Here is a 16,745-nt window from a genome sequence, read left to right as displayed (position 1 = left end):
AAACCCGACATTGAAACAAACAAAGAGAGAGTACTTACCAGTGTTGCACATACAATGCCTCCAACGAAACAGCTATAGCATTGAATGCCTTGTTGTCGGGCCTGGCAGGATTTTCGCTAACAGTGCCGTTGATGAGTTGCGCAGAAGCCACAATCTTGAAATTGAAGTTATCGAAGTAACAAGAAGTAATCGTAGTTGCGAATAGTCATAGATCGTATGATCGAATGGCCCTCTTTAGGTTCTCACAAGTCTTTATACAAGCAGTCAGATCAAAATAAACCTGTCTGTTGGTTTGCAGGTTTTGTATTGAATCAATTAGAGAAAAGAGTCCAATTAGAGAAGTTTTTTTAAACAATATGTTTACGCCGTCTTATTGGATATATTTCAACACAGCGGGTCTAATCTGCAGGTCGCAGGTCACAAGTTTGCAGGTTAAAATGTTTCACCAATACAGAAAGTATAAACATTCTTAAAAGCTAACATTAGGCCTAATTAGGCCTAAACAAAAGTTTTTAGGCCTATACAGTTTCGCTTTTAAGAATGTTTAGGATCCTTTCTGTATTTGGTGAACAATGACCTGCGGACCTGTGACCTGCGACCTGCAGATTAGACCCGCTGGCTGCCAACAAGCGCCCTCATAGGTTTCGCTCACAAACAACCACTTATATGAATCTCAGATATGAACCATCATATAATTGTTTTTCTTGATTATACGCTTGCAGTCCCATCATTCTCAAGACAATAATCTTTTATGCTATAAAACCACGAGTATTACATTTAAATGTTCTTCATGTGGAGTGTCCGTGATTGCAATAAAAAGGGCTGGGTCATTTGTGAAAAATTCGTTTTAACATAAAGACGTTTGGTTCGCAAAGTTATTTGTATAAAGTTATGTTTGTTATGTATGTTCATGGGTTTTTGCCATGTGAACCATGTAAAACAAGAATGGAAGAAGGAAAATTTAGGAAGGGTTCATTTTGAGGGCTAATCAACTTCTAGTTTGGGACTAATTGACTGCTAGTTGGGGGCTAAACGACCAGTTACCGTTCCTTGTTGCTCAGTATGACCGATTTTCGCCGACCACGGCAGCACTTGTCCCAACGGGTGGCGTGGGTGGTGTGGTTGGCAGGTAGTTGGTTAGTGGGTAGAGAGGAAAAGATGAAGGATGATTCTTGAAAGTTAAAATGTACCTCCAGTTACCACGCGTTGCCAGCGAAACACTCATTCCATGTGTGTTCCCTGCCTGCAAGTCGTGAATATGTCGGTCCCAACAATGACCAGAAAATTTCCAATGCATAACTGCCAGACCAATTGTTTAGTAACTCATTGACATAAAAAATGAATTTGCAATTTACTACGCAAAAACGCTCCCTTCCCATTTGGTGCTAAATGTTTTGAGCCATATTTTACTATCGTTGCCCCCGTCTCCTGCCACCCGTGGCACACATCTCTGGATAAATCACTTGTTTTACCCTCCAGTTTTTTCAATGACTTTTGAAGTAGATGCCAAGGGTCTTGAGTGAAAGCCATCAGTCAGAGGCACATTTCTGACAACATAGATATCACGTATATTGCCAGTGCCCCCGCTTTCCTATATTATTTTTCACAGCAAGGGTGGTTTTCTTCCCCCCTATGCCAATACATGGGTTACCATGTTACTGTCGGTCAGGTGAAGGAATCATCAATAACACTCAAGATTGTAGACCATGGATGAAAAGGTGACTTTGGACCACGAGGTGAAGTCATCAGTGACTGGGACAGTTGGACTGAAAATGGCAACAAACCCTCCTGAAGGATCCAATATAAATCAATTACGGTGAAAATGCTGCAGCGCATTTTTAACAAGATACCATGCAAATAATTGGAAAGCAAGTGGTAATTATAAATTGCCTTGAATTTATTTTTAATATAGCTATATTTCTTGTTTACAAACATTGACGTCACATTTCTTGTGATATTGGGGTACTTAAGCAATGACAACGGGGACTGCAACGGGAGTGTCACAAATTTGTATATTTAGTGAGCATTAAAGCAAATTAGCTTTGCACACCCTGCATTGTGCGCTTTTCACTTTTGTCCATTTCTTTGCCATTTCTTGCTGCAAAAACAACAACGTAAATGGGAGAGGACAAATGTGGAGCCGTACTGCATGGAGTACCCTATGGAGTACCAATTGAAAATGGAGTACCCCTAAAAATCATTTCTTGGTCAAATTAAATACTTTATCAACATGGTGAGGTATTTAGATTTACATACCAGTACCTTTATATTTATTTCCAGCTTTCCAGCCCTCCGATTGTTACAGTTCGATGCAGTTCACGAATTGGCCTCCATCTTTAAGTTTCGTAGGTATTTCGTGTATGCATCATGTTAGTCTATTTTGAGACTTCAGGGCCATGTGTGCCCATATATATCCTTATGGAAGGAATGGAAACTTTATTTCTACACAGTAATTTCATCAGTATAAACACTGCACACTACAGGATCATACAGTACATCGGTATATTATGGGTATGCGGGAGTGAATATTTGTCTAAATATAAAAAAAAATAAAACACTACAATGAGGCAGTACATGAAGTACCTACAACATTTCAAGATGGCGGCCAATTCATGAACTTCATCGAACTGTAACAATCAGAGAGCTGGAAAGTTCGAGATAAAATAATAAAGGTATGTGCATCTAAATGCTTCACTATGTTGATAAAGTATCTAATTTGACCAATAAATGATTTTTAGGGTTACTCCAGGTGCTCAATAGGCTACTCCATGGAGTAGGGCTCTGCGTGGGGCGTCTGGAAAAGCAGGAATCTGGAACCGGATCCGGAACAATGAAGGTTGATGATATCCAGTTGTTTTTTTCAGCTAAAAAAGTTGAATGTTATATTACACACTTTAAACTGCACCAAGGGACAAGGAGGAGTCTTGATGTCAATCATTCTTGTAACTCAAGCCGTGCAAAAAAGGAGTGATGCCAGTGGTATGAACTTTGTTGTCACAACAATATCCGTAAAAATCAATTTTGCAGTTTAAAGTGTGTAATATAACGTTCATTATGATTCCGGATTCCGGCTTTTCCAGACGCCCCTCCACGTGAGGTTTTATGAAGAATGTCAGCACTTTAAGAGAATTTTCATTTTCTCCCCTAAATGAAGCGCTGTTCTGACCAGTGTCATTTTTAGGGACTACCACAACCTGATTAAAATAACGCGAGTTTATATTTTTAGATGAAGTTCTCATTGCTGTCGCCGTCAATGAGCCAATGATCTGTAATTTTTGTTTTTCGTTTGGCAGGGGACAGCTACACACTTGAATCTGGTGATAATTCATTGACAAGATGTGTGACGTCTGTGTTGCTTATAACCAGAAAGTTTATCCTCTCCACAGCACTGTCAGTTTTGATTACCGTGTGGACAGCCGAAACTGTGGAGGATATTATGTTGGGTGTGATGGTCTTGCATTCTACATTAATAACAACAAAGTATTGGATTATGCAGGAAACGTGTTTGGTGGTCCACAAAGACGTACCTTCTAGAACCAGTAAGATGATTCATTTGCCTTGGCTCTTACACAGGTGGAAAAGTTTGAGGCACCATTACAGGAACAAATATAATACATTTTGAAAATAATGTAAAGTAAATAATTTATTATTAATTAATGCACCCTGTGGAACACGGTGCAATTTTTGATTGGATGGGTAAGAAAAAAGAAGTCGTTGCAACCTTTAGCAATGATGTGCCTTTATTTACATTGTAGGGACATAGAAGAATTTGGACAATGTGCGAGCCAGAGAGGCATGCAAGGCATGCAAGCCATGGCTGCGAGGCATGCGAGCTATGGCTGTGAGTCAAGCAAGGCATGCGAGCCAAGATGGCGAGTCAACATGCGAATCACACAGTTATTGAAAGCTAACCATTTTAAAATGGGTGCTTAAACTTAATAACAGTTTATCAGCGCTATTTGAAATGGGTGCTTAGACTGAAATGCGAAATTTGCATGGCTCGCATGACTCATTGGCTCGCAGAATGTCCAGCCCTGACATAGAATGGAAATCTTGCATGAAATCATCATCCCTGTATTTTGGAGTCGTGTTGTACCTCATTGAGCGGTCTTCAGGATTGGCCAAAAAAACAATAGAACAAACAAAGATGACTATGCATTTAGCGCAAAAAACAATAGGAAGTATGACACTATACAGCCAATGAAATATAAATAGGCCATTTCCGAGTTCATGTCTGCCTCCTCTTCAAAGTGAGTCTAAGTGCGAAGTTTTTGTGATGATAATTAGTTCTACTTTACATATGAATGAAAACTACGGTAATTTTCATAAGAAAAACTTCGCACTTAGACTCGCTTTGATGAGGAGGCAGACATGAACTCGGAAATGGTCTATTATACTGTTCAACAAGAGGTACGACCCTACCCATATTTTGGAAATGCAACTTGTTTTCACAATCGTTGTGGTGTTGGGATGCATTGATCAAGTTTTGTTATTGATGAACTACCAGTATGGTTAAATAAAGGGATTTAAGGAGGCTTCAATGTATCAATGAATTTTTGTTTCTAAAATTTTGTCAACCGAATCACCATCACAATTTAAGAAATGAATAATGGACGAAACTGAATGTTTGTTCCCAGGGCACTCATACGTTGAAGTGGATTTATCGGAAGTCATGCTATAGTTTTGGAATTCCTTTGTAGACAGGGCTTTTATTCGCTCTATAACCTTGGTAAGTGACAACTTGCATTATGCATTGGCATTGATTTGACTTGTAGTAACGTGACGTACCTAGATAGGCCTCTAATTGAGAGGGAATCAGTGTAACAATGCAAGTGATCGAGGGAAGCAATTAAAAGAAACTTGTTGTGTTCACGAGTAATTCTGCGGTTATCTTTATGCCTTACTGGCACAGTCGGTTAGTGCGCGGCCTTGGTGCAAGAGGTCCTGAGTTCGATTCCGGACCTCGCATCCTTGTTTTGACTTCTTTCCTTTCCGTGTAGCTAAGTAGCTTTAAATACCCGTAAAACAGAGCACTGATGGAGAGGGGGAGTAAAATGAGAGCACCGTCGACCTCAGGTTTGTCAGTTGAATTACTGTTACGAGTTATCGACGTTAAATATTATGGTTACTTTACTTTACTTTTACTTTAACATGACTCTTCATGTCATGAATGTTTCCTTGTTGTCTTCATGGCATCGACCAGAACTATACTTGTCACAGTCCCTTGCTCGTCAATGGATTATCAGTAACCATCCTTTTATAAAGTGCTCTTGCATAATGTGCTAAGAAAGTCTTCTAACTTGAAGAATCATTAAAATTGTTTTACCTCTTAAGGTTGGCACAGATGAATCAAATGCAAGGTGTACAAAGTGCCCCCCTGGTCACTATAGCAATGTAGCAAGAGCTTCAAATTGCACACCATGCTCCTATTTTGAGTATCAGTCCAAGAAAGGTAAGTAAACATTTGTGAGACCTACATTAGCTGTTCTTAATTGTGGGACAGTTCTTTTATGTAGGTCACACCTCACTGTTTCACGCCACTGCTGAAACAAGCTTAATGCTTGTGCTATCCTAACATATATATGCGGACCTACATTGTACATGTAAGTTAAGGCCTAAAAACGTTACTAAGACGGTGAAAATATATAGCATTACAGTGATTACCAGTCACATGCACCCTTCAACAGGTTTTTTTTTTTTCATTTTTTCAAAACTGAATGTGTGTGGACGGCAATGAAATGTTTCCATGACGAATTCCACTGCCACCATGCAAGTGAACAGGACAAATCATTTGATTGATTTTCACCCAAATTCAGTTTTGGAAAATGAAAAAACCCATTGAGGGCCACGTGTGAATGATAACCACAGAAATGTAGGGTTGGGGTTGTGTACACCTTGATAAACCTGCTTCTTGACAACCTGTTTTGAAGAAAGTAGTCACCATTCTAGTGATGTTCGACATGAATCAACAACTGTGAAATTGGCATGGGCATATTCTTGGGGGTGGAGAAAGGGAATGCAGTACAGCCTTCTCAAAATATTTTTCGGGAGCAGGTCATAAGGAAGGCGGAGACGGTTTGGTGGTATAGGCACCCCTGGCCAAGCGAGTGCCCAAAGGACACAAGCTTCTAGGGGGGTCTGGGGGCATGCTTCCCTAGGGAATTTTTTAAATTTAGACACTCACAGATGCAATTTAGTGCAATCTGGGGGATTTAAAGTGATGAAATTTCACATATGGAATTGACACTTGCTTGGAGTCTGACAATAAATACTGGAATGTTAGTTAAATAAACATTTCATGTGCGCGACGCCAAAAAATATTGCGGACGCGAATTTGTATGTGAAACAAACTTTTTTCAAGCTTTTATAATATCTCCAGTGACTTCACGTTCGAGCTAAAAATGTGTTGTCCGACATTTTCTGACTGGAAGGAGACGGTCAAGCTTTCTGAGGAGGCGGCTCATTGAGCCGTCAACTGGCCGGTTTTGAGAAGGCTGGCAGTGCAATTTGTGCAACATTAGAATACATCAGATTGAATGATATTGATTGCTGCTAATTCACAGGTTTATACACCATATTCCAAAATGGCCGCCATTCTAGTAATCTTTTGTTTCCATGCAAATTGGCCCTTATTGCGTAGCTCACTTTCAAACGTAAAATTCAGAAGAATATTTAACCTTGAAGGAGGCTATAAGGGCCAATTTGCATGAAAACAAAAGAATACTAAAATGGCGGCCATTTTGGAATAAGGTGTATAATTGAAAGGCAAAGTTTCTCAGTGACTTTATTCATACTCAACCTTCAGTGTATACTTACTTATTACAGACACATGTCTTTTGATTAATAACTGCATGGTGCTTTTTCCTTTCATTTTACCGTTGTTTTTATGAAGCTTAACTTTGCCAATTATATTTCCAGGTCAGCAGCAATGTGACATCTGTCCACCAGACACCTATGCAATGTTAGGAGCATCAAAGTGTCTCCCTTTACCAAACTGTACCGATGACGACCTCATTGAGGTTCCTGGAAACCTTGACACTTGTTCGTGTTTCTCAAATAACACATGTACAACAACTCTACAACCTACCTATGTTAAAGTTAAGGGTACGTTCATTCACTCACTTGATTTGTGGAGGATGTAAAGTACGGGTTGCAGGTCATTGTTTTACTATGACTGATACAACCCAAGCCTTTACAAAAATGCTAACCTTAGGCTTTAACGGAATTTTTCAGGCCTTAAGTTTTAGCATTTGTAAAGGTTTGGGTTGTTTCAGCTATGGTGAAACAATGACCTGCAACCTGCAGATTATGCCAGCAGGTATGTTTTACAGGTCGCAGGTTGAAATTTAATTATAACTGGAAAACCGATGGCACTTAAAACAAAGGTAAAGCGACAGACTTACCGTGACTGTTACATGAATAGCTAACCTTAGGCCTAAAAACCTTTCTTTAGGCCTAATTAGGCCTAAGGTTAGCTATTCATGTAACAGTCACGGTAAGTCTATCGCTTTATATTTCTTTAAGCGGTTTTCCAGCTATAATTAAATTTCAACCTGCGACACATACCTGCCAAGTTTACACCCTCCACTTGATTTGTGCCTTTCAATATTCTTTGCCCTCATTCACAGATTGACAAAATATCCTTTTAATGCTGAAATATTGGTACTATACGATGATTTTTTTTATCGACAGAAAACCGTTTTTCTTCCTAAAGTCGTGAACACCGTGACACTGCTACTTTTCAATTGTTTTCATCTTTAGGTTTCAAAACCGGCCCTAGGCTTCTCTGCAACTACCAGGATTATTCCAAGCTTAAAAAGAAACAGATTCAGTGTCGCTGTCAGCCTGGATATCAGATAATTCAAAAAGATGGCAAGGCACAGTGCAAACCATGTGATCAAAGAAGTTTTTCAAGTGATGGCGTGACCTGTCAGGCATGCAAAGCTGGTTTTGTTGCTTTAAGAGGAAAGCATTTCTACATTTGGAAAAATAACACACTATCACAAGAGGGCTTTAGTCCTATGTGTTATGGTGACTGCAGTGTGGAGGTAAGTGAAAGGCTCGATCAGTACTAAGTAAGTGGCTTTTGACTGCTTGATTGCGATGAATACGCTCTGTGATTGGCATAAAGGCGCTGTTACACTGTGCAATTTTTCGTGCAACTTGTCTCACAACGCCATTTCTACAAACGTTCTCACATTACGAAACAAGTTGCTTCACGGGTGTTACTTCACTGAGAAACCTTTCATTTAACTTGTGTCGTTTTGATGATCACATGAGGTTAAAGAAGCATTTCATTGGCCGGTTCCTTAAACTGTTGGGACACAAGTTGAGGGACTGATGTTACACTGCGCAATGCTCGAAAAAATCGTTGCAAAAGTGGCGGAAAGTAGAACTCTGTTCTACTTGTTCTGCCATTGTCTCGCAATGGCGTTGCGAGACAAGTTGCTCGGAAAAATTCCACAGTGTAACAGCGCCTTAAAAGTCTTTCAAATTTTTTCCACCAAGCTTGCAATCGCTGCTTGGACGCGGGTATGCGTATTAACCCGCACTTTTATTATTTGCGCGTTAGTTCGTCGAATTCTGATTGGTTCGTCGCGCTTTTGGCACCTGCTGCAATTGGTCAGAACGATAATTGAAAAAATCCCAAAAATGGAGCCTGGGCTGTAGAATACACTATCCTTCCATGTCTTCCTCCTTCTTTGATCTCTTAGCCATTGGAATATATACCTCTGGTGCCCTGTCGATCCACAAAAGACACACCTTTCTCATTATGTTACTTCAGGTTTAAATTTGTCTCTTATTTCCACTGACAAGCTGCTAAGTCACTTCTGCATGACTGCTTCAAGGGTGGAACCGTATTGAATGATTTCTCTTTTTCTTTGATATCTTCTTGACAATTTTTTAAATTTCTAGGGTGGATGGATACCAGCGGGTGGCGACATCCGCACAGAGCGTGTTGTGGGGAACGTTTTTACCGTTCTTCAGTCTCCCAAGGTAGAAGTAGTGTCCGAGTGGTTGGGACAAATCATGTTCAATTGTTCGGTGACCTGTAATTTAACAGGAGTTCCGCGCAAGGCTGTTCGTGGCGAGCACCTTGCTCAAACGAAAGACTGCAATCTCGAATTTCAAGTGTGGAATAACGGTTCTTTACAAGAGCAAATGAACTGCACTCTACCAAAAGGCCGCTATGTCTATGGACACGAAACGAAACGGGATGGCCAAATTATGACACACGTCGTTCCGCTGAAAAAGGGCAACTATACTTTCAGGTAAAATTGCATTTTATTGTTATTTGTATTGATTCCATGCAATCACTGTGGTAAACGCTTGATTGATGGTTTGCGATTGTCGCATTTTCCTGATCAAAGGCACCAATCAGTGAGGAAGGAAAGCTTGGCTCCAGCGCTCTTTGGCACCGCTCTTTGTGAAACATGACACTTGTTGCTCGTTTGACATGTATGCCGTAAAACCACGAGCAGAGGAATATCTTTGGCCAATCACAGCAGCAAATAATCAATTGATCCAATCAAAAGCAAATTATCGCTGCTGGCGCTAAGCGCGGGAAAACGTCTTCAAACGAGGCTCATTTTTTCCGTTTTTTCTTCTGATTGGCTGAGAATGTGACACGAGTTTAAGTGATTTAGTACCGAGTTTACGTGAAACGTTAAATGGCACGCCGCTGCTTGTCATGCGCGAAAACACGAAAATTTTCGTGTTTTGCCTTAAATGTATCTCTTATTGATATTATGCAAATAACTGGGAAAATAAGCCACAAATCAAACAGGTTTCTTTGATTTTTGACAAAACGCAAATTTCAGTGTGGCATTTGCTGCAGACGTGATGCTAAAATTTCTTAACTTTGTTGTTCTTTGGTTGGGTATATTGACCATTCCGCTTTGATGAAATACGGTTTTCTCACTAGCTACACCCTTGTCTTAGTACTTATATAACAAAGGAGAGATAAAGATACGATCACTTCATTATTCAGATGGATATTTCACCAGCAAGATGAGACACGAACTATGTCCACTGCGTTTCAAGGCAAAATTTTTAACATCAGCATCCTCGGAACAAAAGATGGTTTGCCTAACAACTGCATTCCTTGCCCTGGTGGATATCGGAGCATCTTAGGAAATACTGAAGATTGTGAGATTTGCCCAAATGGAACAGCAAGCGAGGAGGGATCTACACAATGCACCCCATGTAAAGAAGATACATTTGCTGCTAAGGTATGCATTGAGTTTGTACTTTATCTTACAAGAGCAGCTGTAAGGGAATGTATTTATTATCTTAATCCATGGTCAGTAGAAGCCTGTCGCTTTCTGATCCATTTGTCACCGGATTATCACTAACTGGTTAAAGTCCATTCTACAGAGCGCTTATTCTGAAAATGAAAAAAAGAGTAAGGTTTAAGACAATCGTTGTGTTATTTAGCTTCGAAAGTAAAACAGAGGGGTTTTGTTTCAATTTTGGTATATCACGATGTCTTTTAGAGGTAAGTCGTTTGTCAATGATAAAAAAGAAAAGCAATGGCTGTTGATTTCCAGGAAACAGTAAATACCACAATGGATAACTCTTACATTTCGCTCTCGAGGCAGCAAGGCATAGCAAATCTACCTCCTTTATCCACGTACCAGATTTCAGTCCTTCCTCACTCTTGCTCAAACTGCCTTTGCGGCATAATGCCAAGAGTACGTGAGAAAGTTTTCTGAGTTATTTTTTTTTATTAAGTAAAGTACGATCGTCCGGGTGAGTGTAGTCCTGAGAAGGACTGTTTGAGATGACATCAAACAGTCCTTCTCAGGACTACACTCACCCGGACGATCGTACTTTACTTAATGATATGACTCCTGGGTTCAAACCATTTACAATTATTTTTTTTCTGCGCGTAAAGTACATTACAGTATACGGGACTTGTCAGAAATTAACAAGGGGGGAGGGGGCCGGTGGAAAACAGAGGAGGGTCACAGTTGTTTTAGCCTTCAACGGGGAGGGCATGAAAAAATTAGACAGCACAAGATCGGGATGCGGAAGGTTCAACTGCCACAAAGATTGCCATGTCAAAATCCGAAAAAACTAAATCTTGTTGGCTTTTTGAAATAGTTGCTTGCAAGATTCAAACAGTTTTACAAATTTGTGTGACAGAAACGACATGAAAAACTTGCTAGATAATGTTTTATCGGAATTTTAAATTTAGCAGACTGTACAGCGGACTGTACTGTAGAATACGGCCCGCTTATTTAGCCAATCACAGTGCGCGTACTATCTGAGAGATATAATAATATGTTTTATTATTCCACTATTAAGCCATTTTACCATATTTGGTCAAGAGAACGCGCAAAATATGAGACGGTAATACACTGTAGTGTTCCTGTTTGACCGGTTTAGAACGGAGCAAATACGGGCGGAACGGGAGTTTTTCAATGAAAGAAGTTGTTTTCAACAAGATGCAAAGCCTGAGAATTTAGCTTGTCATCGCTTGTCACTCGTCATTTTGTTTATCCCATCAAATAAAGATCTTTGGCCGGTTTTTTGTGATGCTTCCATCGTTCGCACGCGCCCTGAAAAACAGATGATGAATTTTCTTAAAAACACCCTTACCAAATAAAATTGAAGCAAAATAACACCTTTTTTGTAGTGAAATAATAAATCTCTTATTCGATGGTTTAACATATAATTATATGGCTTGTGTTTGTAGCCGATATAACGCGCGCTCTGATTGGCTAATTGTGACTGAATTGTAGGGCATTATTCTCCCGTAATGCCCACGGGCCGATTACGGGCTTGCAAAAGCAAAGCAAAAGGTAATTAAAAAGCCATATAATAAACTACTTACTAACCGAGCTAGCTCGAGCCGTACTGGGGAATATTGGTCCTCGGTCGTTTTTGTACGGACCTCGCTGCGATCGGTCCGTACTGCCACGACCTCGGGCCAATATTCCCCAGTACGGCCCTCGCGCTCGGTTAGTAAGAAGTTAATAATCGAGGATATTTTGCTCATTCCTCGAATTTTTCCTCGCCCCTGCGGGGCTCGGAAAAATACTACTTATCTCGCAAAATAACCACGCGTATTATAAGTTAAACCATCGAATAAGAGGTATATAACAAGAACACAAACCAGGTACAGTATGAAAATCATGCCACACAAAATATTTCCTGTCATATAAACAAGACAAGCTATTGAAAGGTTTGAACGAATTGCGTGTATCTTGGTTTCCAATGGTAGAAAGTTAGAAATTTTTATCATCCTATTGAGCCAAAGGTTTTTTTGTTCTGTTTTTTCAACCGAGATATCACTAACCTGCGATCAGGCGTACTTTTCCCTCCCCCCTACCCCCTCTCCTTTCCCTCCCCCTCACCCTCCGAGATATCACTAACCAGCGATCAGTTGTACTTTTCAAAAGTACGCCTGATCGCAGGTAAATATATAACTTGCATGTTAGGTTTGCCTTATTGAAAGTACTGAACCATTTTTATTCGACCACTGGATAACAAATTTGAAGCCATTATTCATCCAGAGGGCAGGGTCATTTTATTTTCTCCACTTTACTGAAAATCTCCCCCCCTCCCCTAAAATCCCCCTTCCTCCCCCTTCCCCTTCCCCTTCCCCTCCCCCTTCCCCTCCCTCCCCCTTCCCCTTCCCCTTCCCCTCCCCTTGCTAATTTCTGACACGTCCCTAAGGTGAATATATTGTATGTATCTGTTGTTTCACTTTTAGACGGGCAGCAAAGAATGCCTGCCTTGTGGCAGCCACACCCACGCATTTCCAAAGAAAGATGGTTGCAGTACAAATGGTTGCAAGTTTATTGCATCGGAAGGCGTGGAATATGACCTGAACAACCTTTCTCGCCCAGGGGGACCAATGTTTAGAGTGTTGCCTTACCGGCCATCAAAGCATAAAAGGTAAATAATTTAGAAAGCACCTTTCATGTGAACACGATGATGTTTCAACCTTGCAGCTCGGTAGATAATAATAATAATAATAATAATAATAATAATAATAATAATAATAACAATAATAATAATAATAATAATAATAATAATAATACAACTTTATTTCACTGCGCTAGCCACACACAACAAAAGCTGGTTTCCAGGTGGGGCGTAGGTAAACAAGTTACAATAAAGTATACACACAACAATAGCTGGTTTCCAGGTGGGGCGTAGGTAAACACGTTACAATAAAGTATATATGTATTTTACATGGAATCAGTACGATCCAGTAGAAGGCATGGAAGGCGAGGAGGCAAGTTTGTGTTTGAAATCCGAAAGCGATTGTGCGGTCTTTGCCTCATAGGAAAGATTGTTCCAGAGCATTGCACCACTATACTTAATATGTGATCAATATGTGATCTGCTAATCGGCCTTTCTCGCAGTCGGAGACTAAATTACTAAGGGCGCAGCTCAACGAGGTCGGGCCGAAGGAGCTGTGCTGCCGGCTAGGCGCTCGGCCCCTGAACACGACCTATGTATGACCTCGGAGCACAGCACCACAGCGACAAGTTTATTTCGCGATTTTGACGTGCGCATATTTCGCGACACTTAAATTTCGCGATTTTGCGAAAATTTTACATTTTATTTTGAATCACTTTAATTTCGCGTTTTTGAGTAACACATAATTAATATTTCATTGGCAATGATACAATGACGGTAATACTTCCCTTCCATTTAGTACACCCTTTCTTCCCGCCTTCTCTCATCCTTTCAAGACATGAAACGTCCCCTGTGCGCTAGTGAAAAAGTTATACTGCGGCCTTCCACCTACCAAGTTACATGCATTGGTTTCAAAACCGATACCTTAATGTCGACATTCGCAAACAAGGGGGTTTGGAAATTCCGGTAGAGCCGACAGTTATAACGGAAACATCCTCAAAGAACATGGAAGCCTTTGAGAGATTTAAGCAGCTAGTAGAGCAGCATTACAGGGAACCAGTTAATGGACACTTTGAAGACTGGACAAAAGAATTGCCGCCTGGAGAGGAGATAGAAAGCAGTAGCGATAAGGATTACCAAGTCATTTCCTCAGAACAGTAAAAATGTTATTTTGTAAACATTTCATGACGTTGATAAACTCGTTCTTTCTTGGTTATTGACAAAATCTAAGTCACTTAATTTTCGCCTCATGTTATGTTAGCCACACAAATTGTTCGCGTCACTATCGCGAAATTCGCAAAATTAACGTGCCGTGAAAATTTAATGTAATAAGGTAACTGTTGAAAAAGCCCAAACCCTTTAGAAGTGCTAGCCTTAGGCCTAATTAGGCATAAAACATTGTTTAGGCTTAACTGTTTCTTCCAAAGGGTTTGGGCTTTTTCAACAGTTACATTGGTAACCCATAACCTTAGCCTCCATCTTTCGCCTGGTCTGCAGGCTGTATTTCACGCGGACCAACTCGAAAATCCAACTCGAAATCCTAACTCGGTAAATGGGCAACTATGTCCGTACCAACAGGCTTAACTGATTAGAGTGTAATGTTAAGTGCTAGTTTTGTACCCCATATGAATCATGTGAGCATTAGCCCTACTAATGGAAATGGGCCCACACAAGGACAGAGAAAAACTGACCAGGGTGGGAATTGAAACCCACGACCTTCGGGTCAGATCACCGCTGCTCTAACGACTGCTCTAACATAAACAAGATGGAATAATCATGAATTCCTTAAAATAACTCAAACTTATATTTTGAATTGACGTTTTCGTCGCCTTAGCCGTCGTGGTTTCTTAAACTCCTAATACACCTTTTTCCAAAATGGCCGCCATTTAGATATTCTTTAGTTTTTATTCAAATTAGACCTTGATGCCTCGTTCAAGGCAAAATATTCTTTTGAATTTGAAGCTTAAGAACGAGGCATCAAGGGCTAATTTGAATAAAAACAAGAATATTTAAATTGGAGCCATTTTGGATTAAGGTGTATAGATTGCTGTCACTCACGTGATCAGTAACTTTGTGTTTCCACCGAAACAAAAGAAAACGTTTGCATGATAATAGAGCTCAATTCCCGGAGGATTAGTTGGGTACACCAACATGGCCGCCTTTCTATTGTTTAGGGACATCAACATGGCCGAAACGTAAATTTAACGAATACGTTAGCTGGCAAACGCCCACATCTGTTAAGTGGCTTACAATTCAAGAGAGTAGGAAGGCTCGCCTGGGCTATGTTTTTCTACTGTTCGGCCACAACAACAAAGGAAATGTTTCTGGTTCAATGCTCCATGGAAAAAAGCTTGGAGATTTTTCATCTGTGTTTTATATTGAAACTCGGACACAAAGAAGAAACGCGCATGCGTGTCCACACGCGTTCAAATTTTACTCCTTCATTCGCGGCTACAGAAACTTGAGCGCTTGCTTCGCAAGTCAGGGTAATTTTTTAAGCAGAGTAAGCTGCAGAAAAGTGGGTGGATGTTCTTAAACGCCGCTTCGTTCATTTTTCTAGGAGCCACATATGGCCTTACATAGCTGTATATGTCAATCTTTGCACGCTTGACCACGACAACACGTCTTGTGTCAAATTACGGGATCGGAACTCGGGAGAGAGAGTCCCCCTTCCCGTCATGGCTTGTAGGGCAAGTTGGATTGTCCATATCAGTATGGGATCTGTGATGGGTTACAGAGCTAAGAAAGACGTTCGGTCGGGTCTGTTTGTGGACCTGTTACATGGTGATCGATGTTTCTCTGGTAAGTGGTTTAATTTAACATAGTGTAACAGTTTTCGTTGTCATCCACTTACTGTAAATTGAATTTAGTCCAACTCGTTCCTTTTCATAATTCGTGTAAAAACCCTAAATACGCCCAACTCATGCAGTAAGCGCCTGTGCCTCTGTTTGTAACTCGTTCCCTCGTCGCTCGATCGTCAGACATTTTGTATTCCAAGCTAGTTACCACTTTGGAATTTATTGCTATTCAGTTGTAGTTGAGTCTGGAAGAGGCTTGCGTGAAGGCTACTCGCTCGTGCAAATATCCACGTGTTATCAAAAATTGACAAACATACTTTTTATACATTAGGACCTGGACGGGAAGAGAGACGATACAAGACAACTCTTGATCTGAGGTGTAACGTCAATGCTGGAGTAGGTAACCCAGGCCCCGAAAATAACCGCACAAGAATGTACCAAGGGTGTGAGTATTACTTCGTATGGGAGTCTTTGTACGCATGCCCTGTATGCAAGGGGCACGAAGTGACCAAGATCTTCGGAGAATGCATCAACGGGACTCGTAACGTTACCTTCGTAAGATCTGTGCCTTGCTGGGGAACTGGGGGACATCAAGTTGACGAAACTGCCAACGAGCCCTGTGAAATGTCTGACACGAACGAGGGAAAGGAGACAAGGGTGTTATATCTTACGCAGGCTAGTAATGTCATCAAGGTCGTAATTGGTGTATGCGTCGGAGTGTTTGTAGTTTTGCTGGGAATAGCCATATATTTTGTGTACAAACATCGCACACTGAAATATCGTTACTTCAATGCCTTGACAAGAAACAAGCCCATGAGTCGACTTGCGGAAGAAGACGAACTTGGTGAACAATTTGATTAACCGTCTAAAATACAAAAAGAACGTAACTGAAAACTACGCGATGGCATGGACAAACTTTTTTAATGATTCCGTTCAAATCGGCTGTTATAATTACAGGCTCAAGACGGATTGTCTACTTCTTTATTGACCGCGACTTGCAAGTTTCCTTCAAGTTAATAGGGAGGTTAAGCACGCGCGTTTTTGAGACACGGACGGCAACCGGAAGAGAAC

At 40.6% G+C, this 16,745-nt stretch overlaps 1 protein-coding gene across 1 annotated transcript in view; it reads left to right on the top strand.

Moving 5' to 3' along the window:
• The window catches only part of LOC138049792 (endosome/lysosome-associated apoptosis and autophagy regulator family member 2-like), a 36,147-nt gene that overhangs the window by 17,604 nt on the left and 1,798 nt on the right, over nt 1–16,745 (top strand). The window contains exons 5-13 of the mRNA XM_068896217.1: nt 4,689–4,729; nt 5,335–5,452; nt 6,919–7,104; nt 7,762–8,048; nt 8,917–9,272; nt 9,992–10,232; nt 12,722–12,906; nt 15,437–15,678; nt 16,006–16,745. The exon at nt 16,006–16,745 is cut by the window's right edge and continues 1,798 nt beyond it. Coding sequence (XP_068752318.1) covers nt 4,689–4,729; nt 5,335–5,452; nt 6,919–7,104; nt 7,762–8,048; nt 8,917–9,272; nt 9,992–10,232; nt 12,722–12,906; nt 15,437–15,678; nt 16,006–16,535 — 2,186 coding nt within the window. The 3' untranslated portion in view covers nt 16,536–16,745. The remainder of the gene's footprint in view (nt 1–4,688; nt 4,730–5,334; nt 5,453–6,918; nt 7,105–7,761; nt 8,049–8,916; nt 9,273–9,991; nt 10,233–12,721; nt 12,907–15,436; nt 15,679–16,005) is intronic.

Source organism: Montipora capricornis, chromosome 5, assembly GCF_036669925.1.
Source record: "Montipora capricornis isolate CH-2021 chromosome 5, ASM3666992v2, whole genome shotgun sequence".
Taxonomy (NCBI): Eukaryota; Metazoa; Cnidaria; class Anthozoa; order Scleractinia; family Acroporidae; genus Montipora; species Montipora capricornis.
This window is presented reverse-complemented; position numbering and strand designations above follow the sequence as displayed.